This window comes from Martes martes (assembly GCF_963455335.1).
Source record: "Martes martes genome assembly, chromosome: X".
Lineage (NCBI taxonomy): Eukaryota > Metazoa > Chordata > Mammalia > Carnivora > Mustelidae > Martes > Martes martes.
Window position 1 is genome coordinate 67,383,832 of NC_137897.1, and position 26,203 is coordinate 67,410,034.

A 26,203-nucleotide genomic window follows, 5' to 3' on the forward strand; every position below is an offset into this window, starting at 1 on the left:
GATAAGTAGAAAACACCTTTAACTTGTGGTGTGTGGCTATGGACAGAAAACACACGATTCTCAATAGGAAACAGACTCTTTTAAAAAAGAAATGAGGAACACATAAAACTGTTCCTCTTTGTATAAGACATGACTGTCTATGTAAAAATCCTAAGGAAATCTATAAACAAAAAAAATCCCAAGAACTAATAAATGAGTTCAGCAAGATGCCAGGATACAACTCAATGCATAAGAACCAACTGCATATCTTGATACCCAAAATGAACATATGAAAGTCAACATTAAAAAGAATGTTACCTAAAAACAGACACATAGACCAGTGGAATAGAGTAGAGAGCCCAGATATGGACCCTCAACTCTATGGTCAAATAATCTTCAACAAAGCAGGAAAAAATATCCAGTGGAAAAAAGACAGTCTCTTCAATAAATGGTGCTGGGAAAACTGGACAGCTATATGTAGAAGAATGAAACCCGACCATTCTCTTACACCGTACACAAAGATAAACTCGAAATGGATAAAAGACCTCAACGTGAGACAGGAATCCATCAGAATCCTAGAGGAGAACATAGGCAGTAACCTCTTCGACATCAGCACAGCAACTTCTTTCAAGATATGTCTCCAAAGGCAAAGGAAACAAAAGCGAAAATGAACTTTTGGGACTTCATCAAGATCAAAAGCTTTAGCACAGCAAAGGAAACAGTCAACAAAACAAAGAGGCAACCCACGGAATGGGAGAAGATATTTGCAAATGACAGTACAGACAAAAGGTTGATATCCAGGATCTATAAAGAACTTCTCAAACTCAATAAACACAAAACAGATAATCATATCAAAAAATGGGCAGAAGATATGAACAGACACTTCTCCAATGAAGACATACAAATGGCTACCAGACACATGAAAAAATGTTCATCATCACTAGCCATCAGGGAGATTCAAATTAAAACCACACTGAGATACCACCTTACACCAGTTAGAATGGCCAAAATTAGCAAGACAGGAAACAACGTGTGTTGGAGAGGATGTGGAGAAAGGGGAACCCTCTTACACTATTGGTGGGAATGCAAGTTGGTGTAGCCACTTTGGAGAACAGTGTGGAGATTCCTCAAGAAATTAAAAACAGAGCTTCCCTATGACCCTGCAATTGCACTACTGGGTATTTACCCCAAAGATACAGATGTAGTGCAAAGAAGGGCCATCTGTACCCCAATGTTTATAGAAGCAATGGCCACGGTCGCCAAACTGTGGAAAGAACCAAGATGCCCTTCAACGGATAAGGAAGATGTGGTCCATATACACTATGGAGTATTATGCCTCCATCAGCAAGGATGAATACCCAACTTTTGTATCAACATGGACAGGACTGGAAGAGATTATGCTGAGTGAAGTAAGTCAAGCAGACAAAGTCAATTATCACATGGTTTCACTTATTTGCGGAGCATAACAAATAACACGGAGGACATGGGGAGTTGGAGAGGAGAAGGGAGTTGAGGGAAATTGGAGGGGGAGATGAACCATGAGAGACTATGGACTCTGAAAAACAACCTGAGGGTTTTGAAGGGGTGGGGGGGGAGGTTGGGGGAGCCAGGTGGTGGGTATTATGGAGGGCACACATTGCATGGAGCACTGGGTCTGTTGCAAAAACAATGAATCCTGTTACGCTGAAAAGAAATAAAAAAAAAAAAAGAATGCTATCTATAATTGCCCCAAAGACAAGCAACTACTTAGGTATACAATTAACAAAACATGCACTGGATTGGGATGCTGAAAATTACACAAATCTGTAGAAAGAAACTGAAGTCAATCTACATAAATGGAGAGACAGACCCTTGTCAATGAACTGGAAGACTCAAAATAATAAAGTTATCAATTCCCCCCAAGTTGAGTTACAGTATTAATGCAATTTCTATCAAAATTCCAGCAACATTTCTAGACATAGAAAAGCTTATTAAAACATTATATGAAATGGCACAAACTCTAGAAAAGCTAAAACAATCTTGACAAAAAAGAATTAATTTGGAGGAATTATTCTACCTGAATTTAAGTCCTAATATATAGCTGCAGGAATCTAGACAGTGTGGTATTGGTTTGGGAAAGACATACATATTAATGGAACAGAATATAAAATCCACAAATAGACCCATCCAAGTACAGCCAACTGATTTTTGACAAATATGCAAAATTAATTCAGTGGAGGAAAAACAGCCTTTATAACGAACTGTGCCAAAGCAATAGGATAACCCTATGTTAAAAAAAGTAACACTGACCTAAACCTCACACCGTGTACAAAAATTAAAGATCATGGGTTTAAACATAAAACTGTAAATTTTTTTGAAAAAACAGGAGAAAATATTCTGGATCTATACCAAAGAAAAAAGTGATAAATTGGACCTCATCAAAATTTAAAACATTCCACCTGCAAAATATCCTGCTTAAAGAAGATGCCAGACAAGCTACATACTTGAGGGAAATATTTGCAAACTATATACCTAACAAAGGACACATATATAAAACATATAAAGAACTCTCAAAAATCCACAGGAAAAAGCCAATCCAATTAAAAAATGAGCAAGAGATATGAACAGATTTTCAACAAACAGGATGTAAGAATGGCAAACACATGAAAAGATGTTCAAAATCAACCATAAGGAAAATGCAAATTAAAACTGCAATAAGATAACATTACACGTCTATCAGAATGGCGAAGAAAGTAAAAACACCAGATGTTGAGGAGTATGTGGGGAAACTGAATTATGAAATTCTGATGGAAATGTAAAATGGTACAGGTCCTCTGGAAAATAGTTATTCAGTTTCTTTTAAAACTAAACACATTAAAATCTTAAAAAATAAATAAATAAATAAAACTAAACACATAATTACCATATGACCCATCAATTATAAACTTGGGTATCTATCCTAGACAAATGAAAACGTATGTTCACACAGAATCCTATAAACAAATATTCATAGCAGCTTTATTTGTAAGAGACAAAAGTGAAAAAAGCCCACATGTTCTTTAATAGATGAATAAGTAAACTTTGGTATATTCATACCATGGAATACTATTCAGCAGTAACAAGGAACAAACTACTAACACATGCAACCACCTGGATGAATCTGCAGGTTAACTGCAATGAGTGCAAGAGCCAATGGCAAAAGGTTATCCTGTACAGTTTTATTCACATAACATTCTCAAAATGACGAATAATAGGGCTAGAAAAGAGACTAGTGGTTACCAAGAGTTAGAAATTGGGGGAAATGGTAGGAAGGAGATGATCTATGGTTATAAAATGGAAACAGGAAAGATCCCTAGGGTGATGTAACTGCTCAGTTCTTTAAGTTGACTGTGGTGACAGATACATGACCCAACATGTATATTAAAATTATACAGAACTAAACACACACTCATACCCTACCTCCACAAAATGTAACATTAACATCATCAGTAATGCATATATAAAAAAGCAATGAAAACAAAAATCCAGGAACGTGTACCATATTTTTCATTATTTACAAAAGGGAAATCCAAAAGATTTTTTGATGTAGCCAACAAGAATGTCAAGGATCTATTACACAATGATACTCTCTTTCAATAAAGGAAATTATTTTCCTTTCAATAAAGGAAAATAAAAACCATATGACCATTTCAATAGATGCAGAAAAAGTACTTGACCAAGTACAGCATCCATTCATGATAAAAACTCTCAAGAAAGTAGAGATTGAGGGAACATACCTCAACAAAATAAAGGCCATATTTGGAAAAACTCATACCTAATATCATCCCCAGTGGAGAAAAACTGAAATCTTTTCCTTTATAGTCAGGAAATAAGATAGGAATGTCCACTCTCACCACTGTTGTTCAATACAGTACTGGAAATCCCAGCCATAGTAATCAGACAACACAAAGAAATAAAAGGCATCCAAATCAGCAAGGAGGAAGTCAAGCTATCACTATTTGCAGATGGCGTAGAGAAAACACCAAAACTGCACTAAAAAATTGCTAGAACTGATACACAAATTCAGTAAAGTCGCAGGATACAAAATCAACAGATAGAAGTCTGTTGCATTTCTGTACAACAATGACATGGCAGAAAGAGCTACCAGGAATCAATCGATTTACAAAAGCACCAAAAATGATAAAATACCTAGGAATAAACCTAACCAAAGAGGCCAAAGATCTGTACTCTGAAAACTGTAAAACACTGATGAAAGAAATTGAAGATGACACAAAGAAATGAAAAAACACTGCATGTTCATGGACTGGAAGAACAAACATTGCTAAAATGTCTATATTACCTAAAGCAATCTATGCAGTACATGCAATTCTTATCAAAATAACAACAGCATTTTTCACAGAACTAGAACAACCAACCCTAAAATTTGCATGTAATCACAAAAGACCCAGAAGAGCAAAAAGCAATCTTGAAAAAGAAAAGTAACACTAGAGGCATCACAATTACAGTCCTCAAGTTATATTATAAAGCTGTAGTGAGCAATACAGTATAATACTGGCACAAAAACAAACACATAGTTCAACAGGACAGAACAGAAAACCAAGAAATGGACCCACAACTATATGGTGAATTAATCCTCAACAAAGCAGGAAAGAACAGCCAATGGAAAAAAGTCTCTTCAACAAATGGTGTTGGGAAAACTGGACAGCAACATACAGAGGAATGAAACTGGACCACTTTCTTACACCATACATAAAAAGAAACTCAAAATGGACTGAAGACCTAAATGTGAGACCTAAACTATAAAAATCCTAGAAGAGACCACAGGCAGTAACTTCTCTGACATCTGCCATAACAACTTGTTTCTAGATAGGTCCTCTGAGCCAAGGCAACAAAAGGAAAAATAAACTATCAGGACTACATCAAAATGAAGTTTCTGTACAATGAAAGAAGCAATCAACAAAACTTAAAGGGCAACCTACAGAATGGGAAAAGATATTTGCAAATAACATATATATGATAAAGGGTTAGTAATCTAAGTATATAAATAAATTATAAAACTCAACACCCCCTCAAAAAACAATCCAATTAAAAAATGGGTAGAAGACATGAATAGACATTTTTTCCAAAGAATACATCCACATGGCCAAGAGACACATCAGAAGATGGTCATTACCACTTACCATCAGGGAAATGCAAATCAAAACTACAATAAGATATCACCTCACATTTGTCAGAATGACTAAAATCAACAACATAAGAAACAAAAGGTGATAGTGAAGATATAGAGAAAATGGAACCCTGTTGCTGTGTTGACAGAAATGCAAACTGGTGCCCCTAAAAGTTAAAAACAGAACTACCTTAGGATCCTGCAAACACACTACAGGTTGTTTACCCAAAGAATACAAAAATAATAATTTAAAGGGCCACGCACCCCTAAGTTTAGAGCAGCATTATTTACAACAGTTGATATATGGAAGCAGCCCAAGTGGCCATCAACTGATGAATGACTAAAGATGTGATACACACACACACACACACACACACACACACACACACACACGGAATATTATTCAGCTATAAAAAAGAATGAAATCTTGCCATCTACAATAACATGGATGGAGCTAAAGGTTAAAATGCTAACTAAGCAGATTAAGTCAGTGAGATAAAGACAAATACCATATGATTTCACTCTTATGTGGAGTTTAAGAAACAAATGAGCAAAGTGAAAAAATAGAGAGGCAAGCCAAGAAACAGAATCTTAACTATAGGAGCAAACTGATTGTTACCACAGGACAGGTGGGTGGGGAAATGGGTAAAATAGGTCGTAAGGATTAAGGAGTGCGCTTGTGATGAGCACCTGCTGAACTATGTATAGACTTGCTGAATCACTATATGGTATACATGAAACTAATATAAAAGTGTTATGTTAACTGGAAAATAAAAACTTTTCTAAAAAATGAATTTTCTCACTTAGAGACACTTAAAATATTACTTCCCAATATTCTCTCCTGATTTTTGAAAATATATCCCCAAAGGTTATGACCAATTATTTTTATTTCAAAATTATAATTTTCCATTTGCCACACTGAATATTATCTAAGAAGAGATAGAAAAACACTGGAGTAGAATTAAATAATCCTGGGTTTTGATCTTGGGCTCCACCACTATCTAGGCTACATGTGGTCTTGACATTTTTCAAGCCATGTGACTTTCAACAAATTAATCTCTATAATGAGGATTCATTAAAAACTGCAACTAGTACTATCCGCTCTATCCTAGCACAGGATGGTTGTGAAGAATCAAGTCATTAATGTGGCATGTTACTATCACCATTATCATCTAAGCAGAGAAAACTGAAAGTTATATTTTAAAAAAGGCAAACCATCTTATCAATTGACTTTTGGCAACCAACGTCATATATTGGCTTCTTCTGAATAGATGTGAATAAGAAGGCATTAACTCAGTATATCCTAAATAAATACTTTTCATACCTGGCGTAACAAAACACTTCCACATGTTGAATGGTTTTGTCCTTCCTGCTAAGAGCAATGGCTTCTTCATTTTCAAGAATCTGCTCTTGCCATGCTGAGCTTTCATTCACAATGTCACTATTTTCCTAAATAAAACACAGATGAGAAATTTTAATTAAATTGCACAATGTGAACCTCTACTTTTTTGTGAAAATGTATACCTTTCTCAATTAATGCTTTGCCTTTGATGCCATTAAAATTCTGACTTGACTCCAGCATAGTGTGCCATCTTCAAAGGAAAGAGAAGAAATTTGTGTAAAAACCTACCCTATCAAATGCTAGCTCTGGTTTACACCTTTCTAGCAGGATATCTAACAGTTTGATGCAGTCACTGGATGTGCCTGTTTTGACATTATTTAAGAACTAGGACAACTAACCCTCTTTCTACTGAAAATCAAGTGTGTCTGGTATACATATTACTTGTTATTAATAAAGTTTTTGCATTTTGTTATCCAAACGCAGGCTCACAATTACTTCCTTCTACTTTTAGGTCTTTGAAGGTTAGTCACTAGCCATGTCAAATTTTGATTATATGTAAAAGTATTTTTGAATAGTACTCAGCCCACTATAATTGAGGACTGTATAATAACCTCTAAATATTCTATTTTCAGAAAGACAATAAAAACAATAATGCATGATAATATATGTAAACTTATAAGGGTGGAAAGTGGCCCTTCAAAAATTTTAACAATTCCTCATTACATTTTATGGAGATAAATTATATATACAGCAGTATTTGAATACAGGGGATTTCTGGAAATGTCAAGATATGCCTTTTCCAAATATCAAGGATCAATTTTTAACCTGTTTAAAATTTTAAAGTATTCGGTACACATTTCTCAGAGAAAAAATTTTTTGAATATGTATTTTCAAAAAACTAGTAGTGAAACAAAAAAAACTAGTAGTGAAACAAAAAGTAGTGAAATATAACTAAAATATTCTTTGTTTTACATAAATTCACTTCAACAAATTTCTAAACTTATGGATTTCATAAAGTAGGACAATAATTATTTTAAAAGGCTTTTTTTCTCAGGGCCCCTGGATGGCTTAGTCAGTTAAGCATCTGACTCTTGGATTTGGCTCAGGTCATGATCTCAGGGTCCTGGAATGAAGCTCCAGTTAAGGCTCTGTGCTCAGCAGGGAGTCTTCTTTCCCACTCCCTCTCCCTCTGCCCCTCCCCCAGCTCATGCCCTCTCTCTCTCTTAAATAAATCTTTTTTTAATTAATTTTTTTTTATTTTTTTATAAACATATAATGTATTTTTATCCAGGTTTACACACTTCACAGCACTCACCATAGCACATACCCTCCCCAATGTCCATAACCCCACCACCCTCTCCCGACCCCCCTCCCCCCAGCAACCCTCAGTTTGTTTGTGAGATTAAGAGTCACTTATGGTTTGTCTCCCTCCCAATCCCATCTTGTTTCATTTATTCTTTTCCTACCCCCTAAACCCCCCACGTTGCATCTCCACTTCCTCATATCAGGGAGATCATATGATAGTTGTCTTTCTCCGACTGACTTATTTCGCTACGCATAATACCCTCTAGTTCCATCCACGTCATCGCAAATGGCAAGATTTCATTTCTTTTGATGGCTGCATAGTATTCCATTGTGTATATATACCACCTCTTCTTTATCCATTCATCAGCCGATGGACATCTAGGTTCCTTCCATAGTTTGGCTATTGTGGACATTGCTGCTATAAACATTCGGGTGCACGTGCCCCTTCGGAGCACCACTTTTGCATCTTTAGGATACATACCCAGTAGTGCAATCGCTGGGTCATAGGGTAGCTCTATTTTCAGTTTTTTGAGGAACCTCTACACTGTTTTCCAGAGTGGTTGCACCAGCTTGCATTCCTACCAACAGTGTAGGAGGGTTCCCCTTTCTCCGCATCCTCGCCAGCATCTGTCATTTCCTGACTTGTTAATTTTAGCCATTCTGATTGGTGTGAGGTGGTATCTCATTGTGGTTTTGATTTGTATTTCCCTGATGCTGAGTGATGTGGAGCACTTTTTCATGTGTCTGTTGGCCATCTGGATGTCTTCTTTGCAGAAATGTCTGTTCATGTCCTCTGCCCATTTCTTGATTGGACTATTTGTTCTTTGGGTGTTGAGCTTGCTAAGCTAACCCTAACTCTCTTAAATAAATCTTAAAAAAGGGCTTTTTCTCCTGAATTTAACATTTTAAACTGCAGCAAAATAGGGTAGACATCTCTTCTTACTAAGTATAATTATTAGATTATGTTAAACATACCAACATAGGTAGAAAAGGAGGTGAAATACAGAACTCTGAATGTGTAGACATGGGGTTACCAACCTGAAGAAAAGACTGGATCAGCAGACAAAGAGTGAAGGGGAAAGGATATGGTGAAAGAGGATGCTGGAGTAGAAGAACTTAAAAAAATATTTTTCAAAAATATTCAATATATTTAAATATTTTAATATTTTTAATATTTTAATATTAATATTTTAATAGATCTAACCTATTATCAAAATTTGTTTTATAAAATTCCCTTTACTCATCAGAAGTTTTCCATTCAGACAACCAAGGTATGTTTGTTGTCTTTGTTGTGAGCATCTAGACTAAATTTTCTCATGGAAGTGCTAAATACACTAAGATAACCCTTACACATACTTCCTAAGAATAAGGTTCAAAATAGGGTTTCTGATCAACACAAATATATGAATATTTAAGGCACATACATAAAATAGTTAAATGTCTACTATAACATTTACTTTCTTGATTTATACAGTTTGTATTACATGCAATATTATTTTCCAAATATTGCTTGTTTTTCCACACTCTCACTTCATGCAACAGTCTTATTCAAACTGAATCTTCACTGCATCTTCAACATCAATGTCTTTGTCATGACTAGAAGAACCTTTTAAGTCACCTTCCATCAATTAATTAGTACAACCACAATGCTTATTGTGGTGCTTAGCACATGGTAAGTGTTTAATAAGTCTTAGCTATATTATTTTCAGCTAACTGAATACAATTTTCTAGAATATATCATACTCCTTTCCCAACTGTCTAAACTCTTGAGATATAGCAATTTTTGATTCCATGTATGATGCTCTCAATAGGAAGTTCATTTCAATCCACATGTACCATTCACATAAAATTGGGACAATTTTTTTAATCTGTCATAAAAATCAGTAAACTCCATGACATAACCTACTCCCCATATTACTATGCTATACAGGTCCTCTAAAAAACTTCTTTACAATGATATCCAATAGTTATAGTAGGGAGATCCAAACACTTACCAAATTCATATTAAATTTTTCCTTGCTTTTTTTTTTTTTAACTGATTCTGTCAGGTGACTTCTATAAATACACAAACTACCAATGACTCAGACCATTTCAAATTAATGTATTTTCCCCTGAATAGTTGGGCTTTTTTCTCAAAATATACTACTGAAAGAGCAACTAGTAATATGTGAGATTTTAGAAGGACTGAAATTTTTTTTCTGAAAGGCTATTTTGGAGACAAAAAATCTTGCCTTATATTTGGGAATGTAATGAGAAAATGGTACCAGGAATATACGATGTACTCTTCAGCCAACATATCTACGTATATTTAAAAAGCAGTATCTGTAGTTTGAAAGCATTGGAATAACATTAACTAAAAAGATGACTACATAATTTTTCTTAAATAAATAAATAAATAAAAATGAGGCATCAATCCTGTATTACAGAAGCTTAGGGTTTTATTCAATGTAGGATTATTATGTGATACAAAATACAATCTAGTAGTTTAAAAATCAACTAAAAAGGTTACCTGATATTCCTTTAGCCAGGACAGTATTCCTGAAAAGCTAAAACTGGCCCAGTTTCCTCCATAGTAGCTTCTTCTGTAACAATAAAGAAATAAGAGTAAAGAAAAGGGTATAAAAATTAAGCCACTGATCTCCATCAGCAAACCACCCTGTACCCTTCAAATCATTTCAGTATTGCCACCTCAGAGTTCAAAACATAATTGGGATGCTGGAAATACTAGGCTGAAATAAAAGTTGGCCTCTCCAAACCCAAAGTTAACTTTCCATTGTATAAGGAATAAAATCTCTTTGGTCTCCTTAGAGCTTTCGCCACTGATCAAATGCCACTGATCATGTGATTGTGAACAACTTGATATGGGCATCGAGCACTCAATATAAACAAAATTTGACTACTGGGTTAAAACAAAATGGCTGGGGAGAAAACCTTGGTAGATCGCAAGGAAAGCCAATGGAAAAAACTACTAAGTTTTCTGTAAAAAACTAAATATCCACTGTCCCCACCACCACCAAACCCATAACCCATGCCAACATATACACTCACACACACACACAAATGGCTACTCTAGAGCTAGTGGCCCTGTGTTATTCTTAGCCTTCAGGGCTGAAAATAAAAGTAGCTTCTGGGACACAGTTATTCACTTTTGTAATAAGTAAAACAAGAACAATATCCCTGCTAATAACTGGGTGAACTATTATTCTTCATTCTATAATCCTGTGAAGAACATCATTCTGTTTTAGAGGAGCCAGAGGTCTCCTAACTAGGATCACGTAAACCTTGTAGACAATGGAGTTCTTATTAACTTCTTAAGTAAGAGACTTGTGGCAATCAGAATTCTCTAATTCAGTACTACATATCTGTACTGGGGCTTCCCAGTTCTTATAAAACTCTTCACATTTATTCTTTGTATTATGAGCCCCAAAGTACACTCAGTTCCACCTACAATATCCACTCTGGTTCTGGGGTGGGAAAGATTCTTAGTTTTGTTGTTTTGTTTTCACTTTTCCTTCTCTGTATTTTTCTCTAATTAAATAAAAATCTATAAAAGCTCTTTTTAAAATGAGATGAAAACTAAAACCTTTAATATCCAAAATCATTCATCCATAGTGCTACTGGAGATCCCCTCAATCTTCTGATATATTTCTCCTCAAACAAATGTTGACAGGCCTGAAGAACAGTCAGACTTAACGTTCAAGTATTTTACCAATAATCACTGTTTTTGCTCTAATAGAGAAAATGGTTAAGCTGAGTATCTGTGAAAATAGGTCTATTAATACAGATCACTGCTTTACTTAGAATCTGACAGTTCTCTTGAAGATAATGCAAATTCATTCACCATTCAAAATCTCTAATGGCTTTAAAATTTAGGTAGATTTTCACTTATATTAACAATTCTAGATGGCCACCCTTGCTAACATGTTGGGGTCAGGAGACATGGAAGCTCTGATCCCCTGGGTCAGAGAAAACAGTGGAAGGAGAAGGTGGGCAACAGCCAGTATACAGAAGAGGGAGGAGTGAAGACAGAGGAGTGTTGTAACTAGTGGTATTTCCTGTAGAAATTTATACCCTCTTCTCCCTTGCCTGAGAATAATATACACTTCTGCCATCCCTTCCCACTCTCTAAATATAACACTCAACAAAACTAGAAAACATCCAGTGGTGTTAAAAAAAAAAAAAAAAACAACTGTCCTTATATTTTTTTGTTAAGATATTTAGATTTCTTTTAAGCTACCTTATAGTCATAAATAAGAAGCTCTGACTGTTGGGTAAAAATTTTAAGATTGAAGTAAATTTATTAGATACATCAATTTATAAGTAATAAATATACATTAGAAATCTGACACTAGGATAGACAAAGGTTTCTTAGATAACACACAGCAATAAAACTACTAGTAAAGTGGAATTCATCAAAATGAAAAAGTTCTACACTAAACACATCATAAAAATGAATGGGCTAGCCACAAACTAGAAGAAAATAGTCATAAAACATATCTGGCAAAAATACTGGTATCCAGGATATTTAAAGATCTTTTTCAACTTAATGACAAATATTCAAATTTTAAAATGGGCAAAGGGCTTGAACAGATGTTTCATAAAGGAAGATAGATGTGATTAATGAGCACATTAACAAGGTTCTCAACATCATTAGTCATTAGATAAGTACACATTAGTCTATGGTCATACCACCCTGAACACGCCCCGTCTCTGTGATCCGGGAAGCTAAGCAGGGTTGGGCCAGGTTAGTACTTGGATGGGAGATAAGTACACATTTAAAAAAAAACATGAATAATGAAAGTAATGAAATACCATTACACATCCACCAGAACAGTTAAAATTAAAAGGCTGACAATACCAGGTGTTGGTGTGGATGGCCAGAATGCTCATACCTTTTGTGGGAGTGTAAAATGGTAAAAATACTTTGGAAAACTGGTAGTTTCAGAAAAAAACTAAACATGTATCTACCCTATGATCCAGTAACTCCATTCCTAGGTATTTACAAACCAGGAAAGTATATGTTCACAAAATACTTATACAAGCTTTTTCATAGTAGCTTTGTTATTTTTTTTAAAGATTTTATTTATTCGACAGACAGAGATCACAAGCAGGCAGAGAGGCAGGTGGGCGGGGTGCGGGGTTGGGGGGCAAGCAGGCTCCCTGCTGAGCAGAGTGTCCGACGCAGGGCTGGATCCCAGGACCCTGAGATCACAACCTTAGCCAAAGGCAGAGACTTTAACCCACTGAGCCACCGAGGCGCCCTAGCTTTTTTAATAGCTCTGAACTGATCAGAATTCAGATATCCATCAATGGGTGAATGGATAAATAAGCTGAGGTATATCTATAGGATTGATACTATTCACCAATGAAAATGAATACTGGTAACAACAGAGATGAATCTCACAGCTAAGTGAAAGAAGCTTTTACCCAAAAAGTACATTCTGAATGATTCTATCTATATGACATTCTAAAACAAGTTAATTATAATAAAAAATATCACAAGAGGACTGGGTGGGAGTAAGAGCAGGACTTGACTTGGATGGGGCATGAGAGAACTTTCTAGAGCAGAGACCATATTATTTTATTTCAATAAGATTCTTAGTTACATAAGTGTATGCATTTCCCAAAACTTACTAAATGGCACACTTAAGATCTGTGTATTTCACTGCATCTAATTTTACCTAAAAGAAAAAGACCCATAAATATTGAACTTAATAATATCAATGCTGAAGTGTTCCAGACTAAAGGTACTTGACTGTGTACAACTTACTTTGAAATATAAAAAAGACAGAATAATAAATGGAAAGAAAAATGAATACACGGGCAGTGATGTAATAAAGCAAATACAGTGAAATGTTAATAGTAGAATCTAGGTAGTCATAGATATTCAGAGTACAATTTTTTCAACTTTTCTGTCTGAAAATTATAATAAATTGTCAGAAAAAAAAGTAACCTGAGTTTTCAAACATGGACCAAGATGTGCCAATTTCCACAGTATTTTCTGCTATTATCAAAAGCCTAAAAATAGTCTAAAAGAAAACCATCTTGCTGTTTCTTTCCATTATTAAATGACCTAAGGTCAGTTCATGGTAAAAATCTTTTTTCCCTATATTTGGTCATGTTTTCTGAGAGCTAACTGGTTCTAGTATTTTTCCATGCAGCTCACATTTTCAACTTTTCCTGTTGATATGCTCTTAACCTTAGCAGCTGGTGATCTGATCCAATGCACATAAAAGGTGAAACATGGTTTTCATTACTGTGGTACTTCTGACAAAAGAGGGTAACATTATTATTACTAAACTCACTATAAAACCAACACAGATTTTTATTAAGTTCATTTTGGTACTTGTCTAGTTCTAAGCATGGTTTGTAATACCCCTTAAAGAGAAAACAAAAGACTTTAGGTATTAAAATCAATATGGCAAAAAGAAAATGAAAAAAATCAATGTAACATTCTAATATGCTCCCTAGGAAAACTATTCTAATGAAATAGTAAAAATTAAAGTTTACCAAATATTTTCTTAAATTTTATCTTAAAAATACAGCTTCAGAACTATGACAAATTCAAGTTATAAAATATTATTTCTACTCTCTTTAGAAGTGTTTCTGCAGGGAATAACAAAGCTAGGTTATGGTTATTGTTTTTAAAACCCCATAGATAAAATTTATTTTAAGGACAAAGTGAGAACTTCCTGACATTAAAAAAAAAAAGAAAAAAGGGGAATGGAACATTTCTGCCAATTTTGTGTCACAACGGCCTCTGTACATAAAATAAAGGAAAAAGTAGTTTGTTGTGTTTTTTTTTTAAGATTTATTTATTTATTTGACGGAGAGAGAGAGAGAGAGAGATCACAAGTAGGAAGAGAGGCAGGCAGAGAGAGAGAGGAGGAAGCAGGCTCCCCGCCAAGCAGAGAGCCCAACGCGGGACTCGATCCCAGGACCCTGAGATCATGACCGGAGCTGAAGGCAGAGGCCCAACCCACTGAGCCACCCAGGCACCCAAGGAAAAAGTAGTTTATGATGAAGGATGATGTGTATCTCTAATGCCAGGGAATGCTATTTTATATGGTAAAAAGAGTTCCTTAAAACTAGAGTCTCTTTGTGGAACTAGAAAAAGACTGTTCATTGTATTTAAACAGCAAATATAAAACTAATGTCTAGGGTGGCTAGGTGGCTCAGTCGGTTATATGGCCAGCTCTTGATTTTGGCTCAGATCATGATCTACATGGGATCGAGTTCCAAATCTGGCTCTGTGCTTGGTGGGGAAGTATGCTTGTCTCCCTCCCCTTCTATCCCTCCCCACCATTCACCCACGTGTGCTCTCTCGCAAATAAATAAATCTTAAAAAAATAAATAAATAAAACTAATGTCTAAAGTCCTCTAAAGTTTCACGACAGTTAAGTGACCTAAAATTTTCAGCTGAAACAGTAAAAATGACAAATGGACATTTTTATTTTCAAAGATAAAAAAAGCCCAATAATCACAACACTGATGTATAGCTCTCCACTGTGTAAAATGTTGACCTTAAAACTGTAGAAAACATGGTTTTAATCTTTCTAAAGTTTTACAAAGCTTACTTAGCATACTGCCTAAGTTTTTCCAGATGCAGAAAGGAAATGGTTACACAATTATCTCCATTAACACCAACCAATAAAACAGAAAAAGATAGCATTAAAACAGTAACAAGAGATTTCTCATCCTTTACATAGTATTTAATATTAAAGCAACATAATTTTGTTTCATGTCTACTAACAAAAAGAAATACATTATGGGTATACATAAAGAAAGCTGAGCTATATGAGAAGGCTGAGTAGTAAACCTATTAATTAGAGCCTATTTATTAAATCCTAACAATCTTCTTTTCCATTGTGTGTCATAATTACAATTCAGTGTTGAGCATTCAGCAACACCCATAGCTACATGATGCTAAAATGCATCCTTACAGGGAAATGGCTTCTGTAAGCAAGGACAAGAACATTAACAAAAGACAGAGCTACAAATATTCAGGCACACAGATCTAGGAATTGTTTTAATTATTAAAGAACATAGGAGTTAAAAAGGGAAGCACCACAGATCAACCTCTAGGCCTTCCCTATTCTATATTCACTGCTCCTAATTCCATTTCCTTATATAGTAGTAATTCCACCCCTTCCAATGACAGCATTTTTAATTTTTTGTTTTTAAAACTGTTTTCACAACTACTTTCTCACAGATTTTTCCAGCAATCTTGTAAAGCAGGTATGGTATTATTTTACAGATGAAGACACTGAGACAGTCCATGTAGAAATTAAGTCACTAGTTCAGGGCCACACAACTGCAACTGGTAGAAGTACAGTTAAAACTCAGTTCTGCTAAACCCTAATCCTATCCATTGGAACATAATCCCAAATTCTAAACTGGCTAGGATTATTTAGTCCATAGGATATTATAGTGTACCTGTGGTTCAATGAAGCCAAACACTTCAAATATTTGTAGTAAACATAGCATAATGTATAAACTTGTCAAAAACCATCAAACGGTATACCTGAAACTAATTTAGTGTTTCAACTACACTCAACTTTTAAAAAATGGCACCTGGGCCTGATTACTAAATTCACCTTTTCCAAAATGTATCCCATAAATAACATGGACTATTAATAGGTGTTCCAAGGGGGGAAAAAAGGTACAATGACAAAATAAATTTGGAAAATGCTAGGTTTTTAAGTTAAACCACCAAAAAAATGGTTTATGACAGAGCTTCTCAGCACCATTATGAGCTGTATGAGAAGACTGAGTGTTAAACCTATTAATTAGAGCCTTTTTATTAAATTCTTGGTGTTTATGTCTGTTCTCACCAATAGGAAAAAAAAATTAGTCAAGCAATGAACATTTCTTTTAAAAAAAGCATTTGAAGGGAGTGGGTTTCAACATAACATATTTTGAGAAATGCTACCTTAACACAATAATGAGAAGGATAAAAATAGGATAATACGTATTATAACACTTGCCATTTTCCATTCATTACCACTTAATGTTCACAAGAATCCCAATAGATAGGTGCTAAAAATATCCCCATTTTACAATTAGGAAAAAAACAAAAACAATCAAGAAGTTGAGGATCTTGTTTATTTAACTCACTCAGATAGGAAATGGCCTGGATTTAAGCCCAGGCCATATCAGGCCCCAAAGTCTAAGCTCTTTCCACTATAAAGACGGTCTTCTATAATCTATAAGATTGTAATATTTAAAATTATAAACATAAGTATATAACAAAATCCAAAATCTAACTCACTATAAATAAAGGCAATGGAATCTGTTTACAGACATTAGACAGAATGAAGTCTAATTTTTGTTTTGCTTCTCCAATTCATCTGGATAATGAAAATGGGAAAATAATTTCATGACCACATCTACTCTAATCTCAGAGCTATTCATTTCCAGGACCTAAAATACAACCAATTTTTTTTTTGCATTTCTCAACTTTAATGTGTGCAAATACTTTTCTGTATATGATAAAAGTGGGAAAATAACAGTGTGGCATGTCTACTACTATTGACTTGCCAGCTATTAAAGAATACAAATATACCATATGCATTAAGGGAATTATTCTACTTCAATTTGATTGGAATACTATAAAGAATCATGACATGTTTCTACTTTCCTAGTTGACAAATAACTGAACAGACTAGGGAATATATTAGATTTACTCCCCACACAAATTCTCCTTTACTAAACCTCCACATACCTGATACACAAGCCAGCCAAGTTCCTTTCACCATCCACCCATTCCAAGATCCAAGATCAAGGCAGGTGGGCCTCCTTGGTAGAGTATGCAGATGTAATTCTAATGTTAGAGAGGATGATCAGGCCCTTATATGGTTTTAAAATCATCCCACGAGGCTACATTAAGTTGCTTTTGCAGTCAGATCAATCTTCCAGAATGAAATACTCCCAGGCTGAGTAATTAGGGCTGGAGAGAGACCCTCCTATGTTGACAGTTATTAGCCACTGGCATAAGGCCACCCACTCAAGTACATTTTTACACAACCAAACCAGGTAGATGAGTAAGTATTTTACACAGATTGCCCTCAATTCTTGTTTTTCTCTATGATCTCATCTATCCTTACTAACTCAATTATCGCTTCTCTGCTGATGACTTACAAATTGCTATCTCCAATCTGAGCACTTCTGGTAAGCTCCAGACTCACAGCTATTTTGGATCCAAAAGTACAAATGAGTCATCAGCTTACTGGACAACTCCATTTTATCCCCGATTAATTTTAATCTCTACATGATGAAAAGACAAATTTATTATCTTTTACCCACCCCCATGTATCCTACTGGGCTTTTGCAGTAACTCTTCAAGGTAAGTCATACACTAGCCACATTTTAGACTTGAGGAAAACAACTTAAATCACATAACTAATCACTGATAGAGTCACAATTTGAATCAGGTCTCATGGCCATCGAGTCCAGTATTTGTGTCCAATTTGTGTCCAAACAGATAAGCTGTTTTCCAGCCCTACAGCTTATCTCAGAGGAAGAGCACAGGCTTTGCTATCAAAAGGACCTGGGTTTAAATCCTGGCTTCCCCTAATAGACATGTGACATTGAAAAAGTTATTTCAATTCTCTTAATTTGTTTCCTCATCTGCAAAAGGGGAAAATTATATTTCTCCTAGAGAAGTATATTTAAGAGAAATTTTAGAGAAATGTAGTAAAAATTAAATAACTTAATATTTGTAAACTACCTAACACAGTACCCAGCAAATATTCCATAAATGGGAGCTATTATTATTATATCACACCATCTCTAATAGCAAACAACATGTTGAAAGCTAGATTAGGTTAAGCACATTAAAATCACTTTCACTTATAAATTGGTGCCACAGACATCATGGTATTTCTTTATAGTGGGAGAATATGGAAAGGAGAAAACTAGGGCAACACTTAATTCTTTAATATCTGATATACGTTTTTTCTCATCCCCATAGGAGAGCACTGTTTTCTTTCTTTAGCTAAATAATAGAAGGGAGAGGACTCCTGCAAGATGGTAACAAAGGAGGATCCTCAATTCACCTCTTCCCACAGACATACCAAACCTTCAACTACATATGGATGATTTCCCTCTGAAATATATTTGAAAACAAGATGAACAGAATCCACAACAAAGAATAAAAAAAGCCACAACCAGATGGCAGGAAAGGCAGAGACAGAGTCTTGCCACAACCCTACCCTGGTGCTGGGACACACAATAGAAAGGGGTCTCACAAGTCCAGTGCTTCTCAATATGTACATACTAGTAAGCAATAACTACTTACTAATCAACAATTACTTTAAATACAAATGGACTAAATTCTCCTAACAAAAGACAGAATGGATGAATGGATAAAAACATAAGACCATCTAGGGGCATCTGGATGGCTCAGTCAGTTAAGCATCTGCCTTCAGCTCAGGTCATGACCTAAGCGTCCTGGAATTGAACCCTGCATCTGGCTCCTGCTCAGCAGGGAGTCTGCTTCTCCCACTCCCTCTGCCCCCTTCATGCTCTATCTATTGTCTCAAATAAATAAGTAAGATCTTTTTTAAAAAACAACAAGACAAAACACAAGACCACCTATATGCTACCTACAAGAAACTCACTTCTTATAGGACAAAGACTGGAAGTAAACTGATAAAGTATATTCCATGCAAATGGAAACAAAAAGCTGCTATAGCTGTACTTCTATCACACAAAATAGACTAAAACAAATAATGTAATAAAAGACCAAGAGGGACACTACATAATGATAAAGGTGTCAATCTAGCAAGAAGATAGAACATTTATAATTACATATGCACCCAACAGAGGAGCACCAAAATATATAAAGCAAATATTAGCAGACCTAAAGGAAAAAATGGCAACAATACAATAGTGAGGGAATAGCACCCCACATACATCAATGGGTAGATCATCCACACAGAAAATCAATAAGGAAACACCGGCCTTGACTGACACATTAGACTAGGTGGACTTAATTGACACATACAGAACATTCATCCATTCCCAAAGCAGCAGAATACACATTCTTCTCAAGTGCATGTGGAATGTTCCCCAAAACAGATTACATGTTAAGCCACAAAACAAGTCTCAATAAATTTATGAAGACTGAAATTGTATCAAACATCTTTTCCAGCCACGATGTTATGAAAGAAGAAACCTGGAAAAAAGTCACGAATATATGGAGATTAAACAACAATGTAGACAGTAATTTCTTTGACTTCAGTCTTGACAATATGCTTTTTAGATCTGACTTCAAAGGTGATAGCAGCAGCAAAATCAAATAAAAAAATGTATCTACATTAGATGAAAAAGCTTATGCACAGTGAAGTAAATCATCAACAAAATAAAAAGGTAATCTATTAAAAGAGAAGACATTTACAAAAGTACATCCAATAAGGGGGTAATATCCAAAATATCCAAAGAACTCATACAAATCTACACAAAAATAGCAACTTAACTAAAAAATGGGCAGAATACCTGAACATTTACCAAAGACATACAGATGGGCAACAGGCACATACAAAAAAGCTTAGTATCACTAACCATTAGGGAAATGCAAATCAAAACCACTATGAGATACTACCTCATGCCCATCATCAAAAATTCCTGGGAAATGGCAAAGAAAGAAGATCCTAAGCTCACCTCACTCCACAGACATAACCCATTTATCAGTGTGAATAACCTAGAAAATGACCTAAAGACTGGGCAGAACACTCTTCAGATAAGTGCAGAGAAGGGGCCATACTGAAGAGGGTAGGTAGGGCAGAGAAGTGGAACTAAAGGAACTTGGAGAACTGTTCAAAGGAGGAGAGAGGGTGTGGGCACAGAAAGGGGAAAGAAATAGACCCTCACCCCAGGCAAAGGGAACCCCCATGGGGAAAATGAATACCTGAAACACTGAAAAACCACAGGGGCATAATTTTGCAAATTCTTACAGTTAACAGGGTTTCATACCAGGAACTTTAAAAATCAGCAGGCTGGTTTCTGGGAGAGCATTGAGGGCTATAAGAAACTAGATCCCCACCCTTTAAAAGACCACTCAACAAACAGCCCTCTGTGAAGATATAGTATAGAAGCAGCAGTTTGATAAAGGCCTGGGATATATGAGAATATTTATTTACTAATTTCAGAGCCTGTACTGGCAGGGCAAGGATCACTGGGAGACTTCTCCAGAAACAAGCTGGAAGGCACCATTTCCCTCCCCTGCCCCCAGCCTGGATATGTGAACAATTGCAGGAACAAGCACAGGGCCAACACCTACTAACTAACAAGCAAACAGCAAGCCCCACCCCCTGTATTCTCCTTAGACATACCAGGGCCCATCCAAAGCAGTGCCACAAGTCTGGCAAGGTGTGAGTAGACCAGACAGGGCCCAGCTCAACTCCAAAGTGACTTCTACCCTGGGAAGAGGGGAAAATAAGCATACCCAACACTCCAACTACAGCCCCAGCCATGAGCTAGGGGCAAAAAGCTGCTCTTACTGCACAATGCAGTAAGATGTTTGATTTGCAAGATGTTTGATACAATTTCATTCTTCTTAAATTTATTTACTGCAGGCTCCAACCACCGATGAAAGCTTCCCAAGGGACAACACAGGGAAACTACCCAGAAGTTTGGCACTACTGGATCTTTAGCAAACACATGGTCTAACTCAACTCAAGCCCAAAGGGGCCCAAGACGGATCCAACAACACAGGGACCAAACCCTACCCATAAGAGGCAGAGAGAGCCATTACAAATGGCTAATGTCTTTTCTCAAGGGACATTACACCACAGAGCACCACAGAAGCTCTTCTAGATAAGGCACTACTTTCAAGAGAAGAAGTAGCTGACTGTCCTAACACACAGAAATAGACACAAACAATTATGCAAAATGAGGAGACAGAGGACTATGTCCCAAATGGAAGAGGACAAAATCATTGCAAAGAAAGCTAAATGAAACAGATACAAGTAAAATGCATGATAAAGAATTTAACATAATGGTCATAAAGATATGTACCAGACATGAGAAGAGTGGAGGACCTCTGTGAAACCCTTAACAAAGTGACAGAAAATGGGGAGCCTGGGTGAATGTCAGTCGAGCATCTGACACTCAATTTCAGCTCAGATCATGATTGCAGGGTCATGGAATCAAGCCCCTCACCGGGCTCAGTGCTCAGTGGGGTGTTTGCCTGAGATTCTCCCTCTCCCTCTGCTCCTCCCCACTGTGCTCATGCATGCACCTTCTAAAATAAATAGATAAATCTTTAAAAAAGGGATCAAAGACATAAAAAAGAACCAATGAGAAATGAGGAACTCAATAACTGAAAGTAAAAATATACTACAGAGAATAAACAGCAGACTACAAAAAGCAGAAAAACCACCCCTGAAACAAATACTACATTATATGTTAATATAGAAAGGAGAAAAACAGATCAACAGAAGAACAGAGTAATGGAAAGTATTCAAACTAAACAGGAGAGAAAAAAAATAAAAACTGAAAACACATTTTGGAATTCAGTAACATCATCAAGTGTTAAAAACATTTGTATTATTGGGATCTGAGAAGAGAGAGAAAAGAAGGCAGAAAATTTGAAAAAATAATAGCTAAAAACTTTATGAATCTGGAGAAAGAGAAATCAAGACGAAGGCATAAAGGGTCTCCCCAAAAAAATCAACAAAAGAGGTCCACACGAAGACATGTAATAATGAAAATGGCAAAAGGCAGTGGTGATAAAGTCAATTTTAAAAGCAGCAAAAGGAAACACTTCCACATAAGGGAAACTCCATAAGACTATCAGCTAATTTTCTTCAGCAGAAACTTGACAAGCCTTACAAGAGTGGCATGATATATTCAAGGTACTGAAAGGAAAAAACCTGGAGCCAAGAAGACTCTATCCAGCAAGGCTATCATTCAGAACAGAAGAAGAGATAAAGAGTTTCTCAGACAAGCAAAGTTAAAAGAATTCATGACTGCTAAACCAGCCCTACAAGAAATGTTACCAGGGACTCTGAGTGGAAGAGAAAGACCACAAGCAGGAGTAAGAAAAATAGGAAGAACAAAAGCAATAAAATTAAGTATCCCTATAAAAATCAGTCAAGAGAAACACAAAGTAAAAGGATGTAAAGTATGATACCATATACTTAAAACTTAAGGGGGTAAAGGTGTAAACATTGAATTCAACCTTACAGGATCACCAACTTATAGACTGCTATCTGTATAAGATGATCTATACAAACAGAACGGTAACCACAAATCAAAAACCAGTAATAGATATACATAAAAATAAAAAGGAATCCAAATATATTACTAAAGAAAGCCAACTAACCATGACAGAAGAGAGCAAAGGAACAGATAACTACAAAAACAATCATAAAATGAATAACAAAATGGCAATAAACACATACCTATCAATAATTATGTTGAATGTAAAAGAACTAAGTGCTCCAATAAAAAGTCATAGGGTGATAAAATGAATTAAAAAAAAAAAATCCAGGGGCGCCTGGGTGGCTCAGAGGGTTAAGCTTCTGCCTTCAGCTCAGGTCATGATCCCAAGGTCCTGGGATGGAGCCCCGCATCGGGTTCTCTGCTCTGCGGGGAGCCTGCTTCCCCCTCTCTCTGCCTGCCTCTCTGCCTACTTCTGATCTCTGTCTGTCAAATAAATAAATAAATAAATAAATAATCCAAAACCCATCTTTTTGCTCCCTACAAGAAACTCACTTCCTACCCAGTGACACATTCAGACTGAAAGTGAAGGGATGGGAAAGCATTCATCATGCAAATAAATGTGAAATACAGCTGGGCTAGCAGCACTTCTGACAAAACAGGCTTTAAAACAAAGACTAACAAGAGAAAAAAAAAAGAACACTACATAATCATAAAGGAAACAATCCAACAAGAAAATATAATAATTGTAAGTAAATATTCACGAACCCAACATGTAAGGACCCAAATACATAAAGCAGCTAGTAACAAACATAAAGGAATTAATTAACTAATTAACTAATGGGGGGACTTACCATTCCACTTACAACAATGGGCAGATAATTCAAATAAAATCAAAAGGGAAATAGTGGCTTTGAAGGACACACTGCAGGAGTTAGATTTAACAGATATATTCAGAACAATCCTGAAACACCAGAACATATTCTTTTCAAGTACATATGGTACATCCTCCAGAACAGATCACATATTAGACCACAAAACAAATCTCAACAAATTGAAAAAAAAATGGAAATCATACCATGCATCTTTTCTGACCACACTGTGAAACTAGAAATCAGCCACAAGAAAAAATCTGGAAAGAGCACAGATACATGTTGGATAAACAACATGCTATAACACAATGAATGGGTTAAGTGAGAAATCAAAGAAGAAATAAAAATATAAATGGAAATAAATGAAAATGAAAAGACAACAATATAAACTCCCTGGGAGGCAGCAAAAGCTGTTCTAAGAGGGATGTGGCAGTAGAAGCCTTCCTCAGAAAGCAAGAAAAATCTCAAACAACCTAACCTTACACCTAAAGGAGCTAGAAAAAGAATAACAAACAAAACCCAAAACCAAAAGGAAGGAAGGAAATAATAAACATTAAAGCAGAAATAAACAAAACAGAAACTAAAAACACAACAGAACACATCAATGAAACCAGGAACTGGTTCTCTGAAAAGATCAACAACACAGATAAATATTTAGCTAGATTCATCAAATAAGAGAGGACTCAAACAAGATCAGAAATGAAAGAACAGAAGTAACCAATCCCAGAGAAATACAAAGAATTATAAGAGAACATTATGAAAAATTATATGCCAACAAACTGGACAACCTAGAAGAAATTAATAAATACATATAAACATATAATCTCCCAAAATTGAATCAGGAAGAAATAGAAAATTTGAACAGATTACCAACAAAGAAATTGAATAAGTAATCAAAGAACTCCTCCAATAAACAGTGGAGTCCAGGATTACATGGCTTCACAGGTGAATTCTACCAACACTTAAAGATTAATACTATTCTTCTCAAACTTTTCCAAAAATTTAAGAGGAAGGAAAGCTTCCAAATTCATTCTATGAGGCCAGCATTACCCTGAAGCCAAAACAAGATAAATACACCACAAAAAAGAGTACAGGTTGATAACTCTGATGAACACAGATGGAAAAATTCTAAAGATAATATTACTAAGCCAAATCCAACAGTACATTATAAAAAACCATTCACCACAATCAAATGGGATTAGTTCCAAGGATTTAAGGATGGTTCAATATTTACAAATCAATCAATATGATATCAACAAGAGTAATAATAAAAACCATATGATCATTATAACAGATGCAGAAAAAGCACTTGACAAAGTACAACTTACATTCACAATGAAAACCCTCAATAGAGTAGGTTTAGTGGGAACATACTTCAACATAATAAAGGCCATATATGAAAAACCCACAGTTAACATCATCTTGAGTAAACTGGAAGTTTTTCCCCTAAGGTCAGGAGCAAGACAAGGATGTCCACTCACAACCCATTTATTTAACATAGTACTGAAGTCCTAGCTACAGCAATCCCACAACAAAAAGAAATAAAAGGCATTCAAATCGGTAAGTAAAACTTTCACTCTTTGCAGATGACATAATACTACATACAGAAAACCCTACAGGCTTCCCCAAAATATTACTAGAACTGATAAATGAATTCAGTTAACATTATAGGATATGAAGTTGATATACATAAATCCATTGCCTTCTGTACACTAATAATGAAGTAGCAGAAAGAGAAATTAAGAAAACAATCCCATCTACACTTCCACCAAAAGTTATAAAATACCTAGGAATAGACTTAACTAAGGAGGTGAAAGACCTGTATTCTAAAAACTATAAAACACTGATGAAAGAAATTGAAGACAATACAAACAAATGGAAAGATAGTCCATGCTCACAGAAGAACAAATATCATTAAAATGTTCATACTATCCAAAGGAATCTACACATTTAATGCAATCCCTATCAAAATACCAACAGCACTTTTCACAGAACTACAACAAACAAACCTAAAATTTATATGGAACTACTAGCCAAAGCAATCTTCAAAAAGAACAAAACTGGAGGTATTACAATCACAATTTCAAGATATACCATAAAGCTGTACTAATCAAAATAGTATAGTACTGGCACAGTAATGAACATGTAGACCAATGGAACAGAATATAAAATCCAGAAATAAACCCATGATTATATGGTCAAATAATCTTCCACAAAGCAATACTGAATGAATACTGAATGGGGAAAAGCCAATCTTCTTTAACAAATGGTGTCAGAAAAATTGGACAGCTACATGAAAAAGAATGACACTGGACCACTTTCTTACAGCAAACACAAAAATAAACTCAAAATGGATTAAAGACATAAATGTGAGACCTGAAACCATAAAAATCC

The 26,203-nt window shown here is 35.5% G+C and overlaps 1 protein-coding gene across 1 annotated transcript in view; it reads right to left on the bottom strand.

The window, feature by feature from the left end:
- CHM (CHM Rab escort protein) overlaps positions 1-26,203 on the bottom strand; it is a gene marked incomplete at its 3' end in the record, with an annotated part of 97,057 nt that overhangs the window by 37,665 nt on the left and 33,189 nt on the right. Inside the window, exons 3-4 of the mRNA XM_080795336.1 lie at positions 10,282-10,354; positions 6,450-6,574 (exon numbers count right to left, since the gene is read on the bottom strand). Of these exons, the coding sequence (XP_080651462.1) occupies positions 6,450-6,574; positions 10,282-10,354 (198 nt within the window). The remainder of the gene's footprint in view (positions 1-6,449; positions 6,575-10,281; positions 10,355-26,203) is intronic.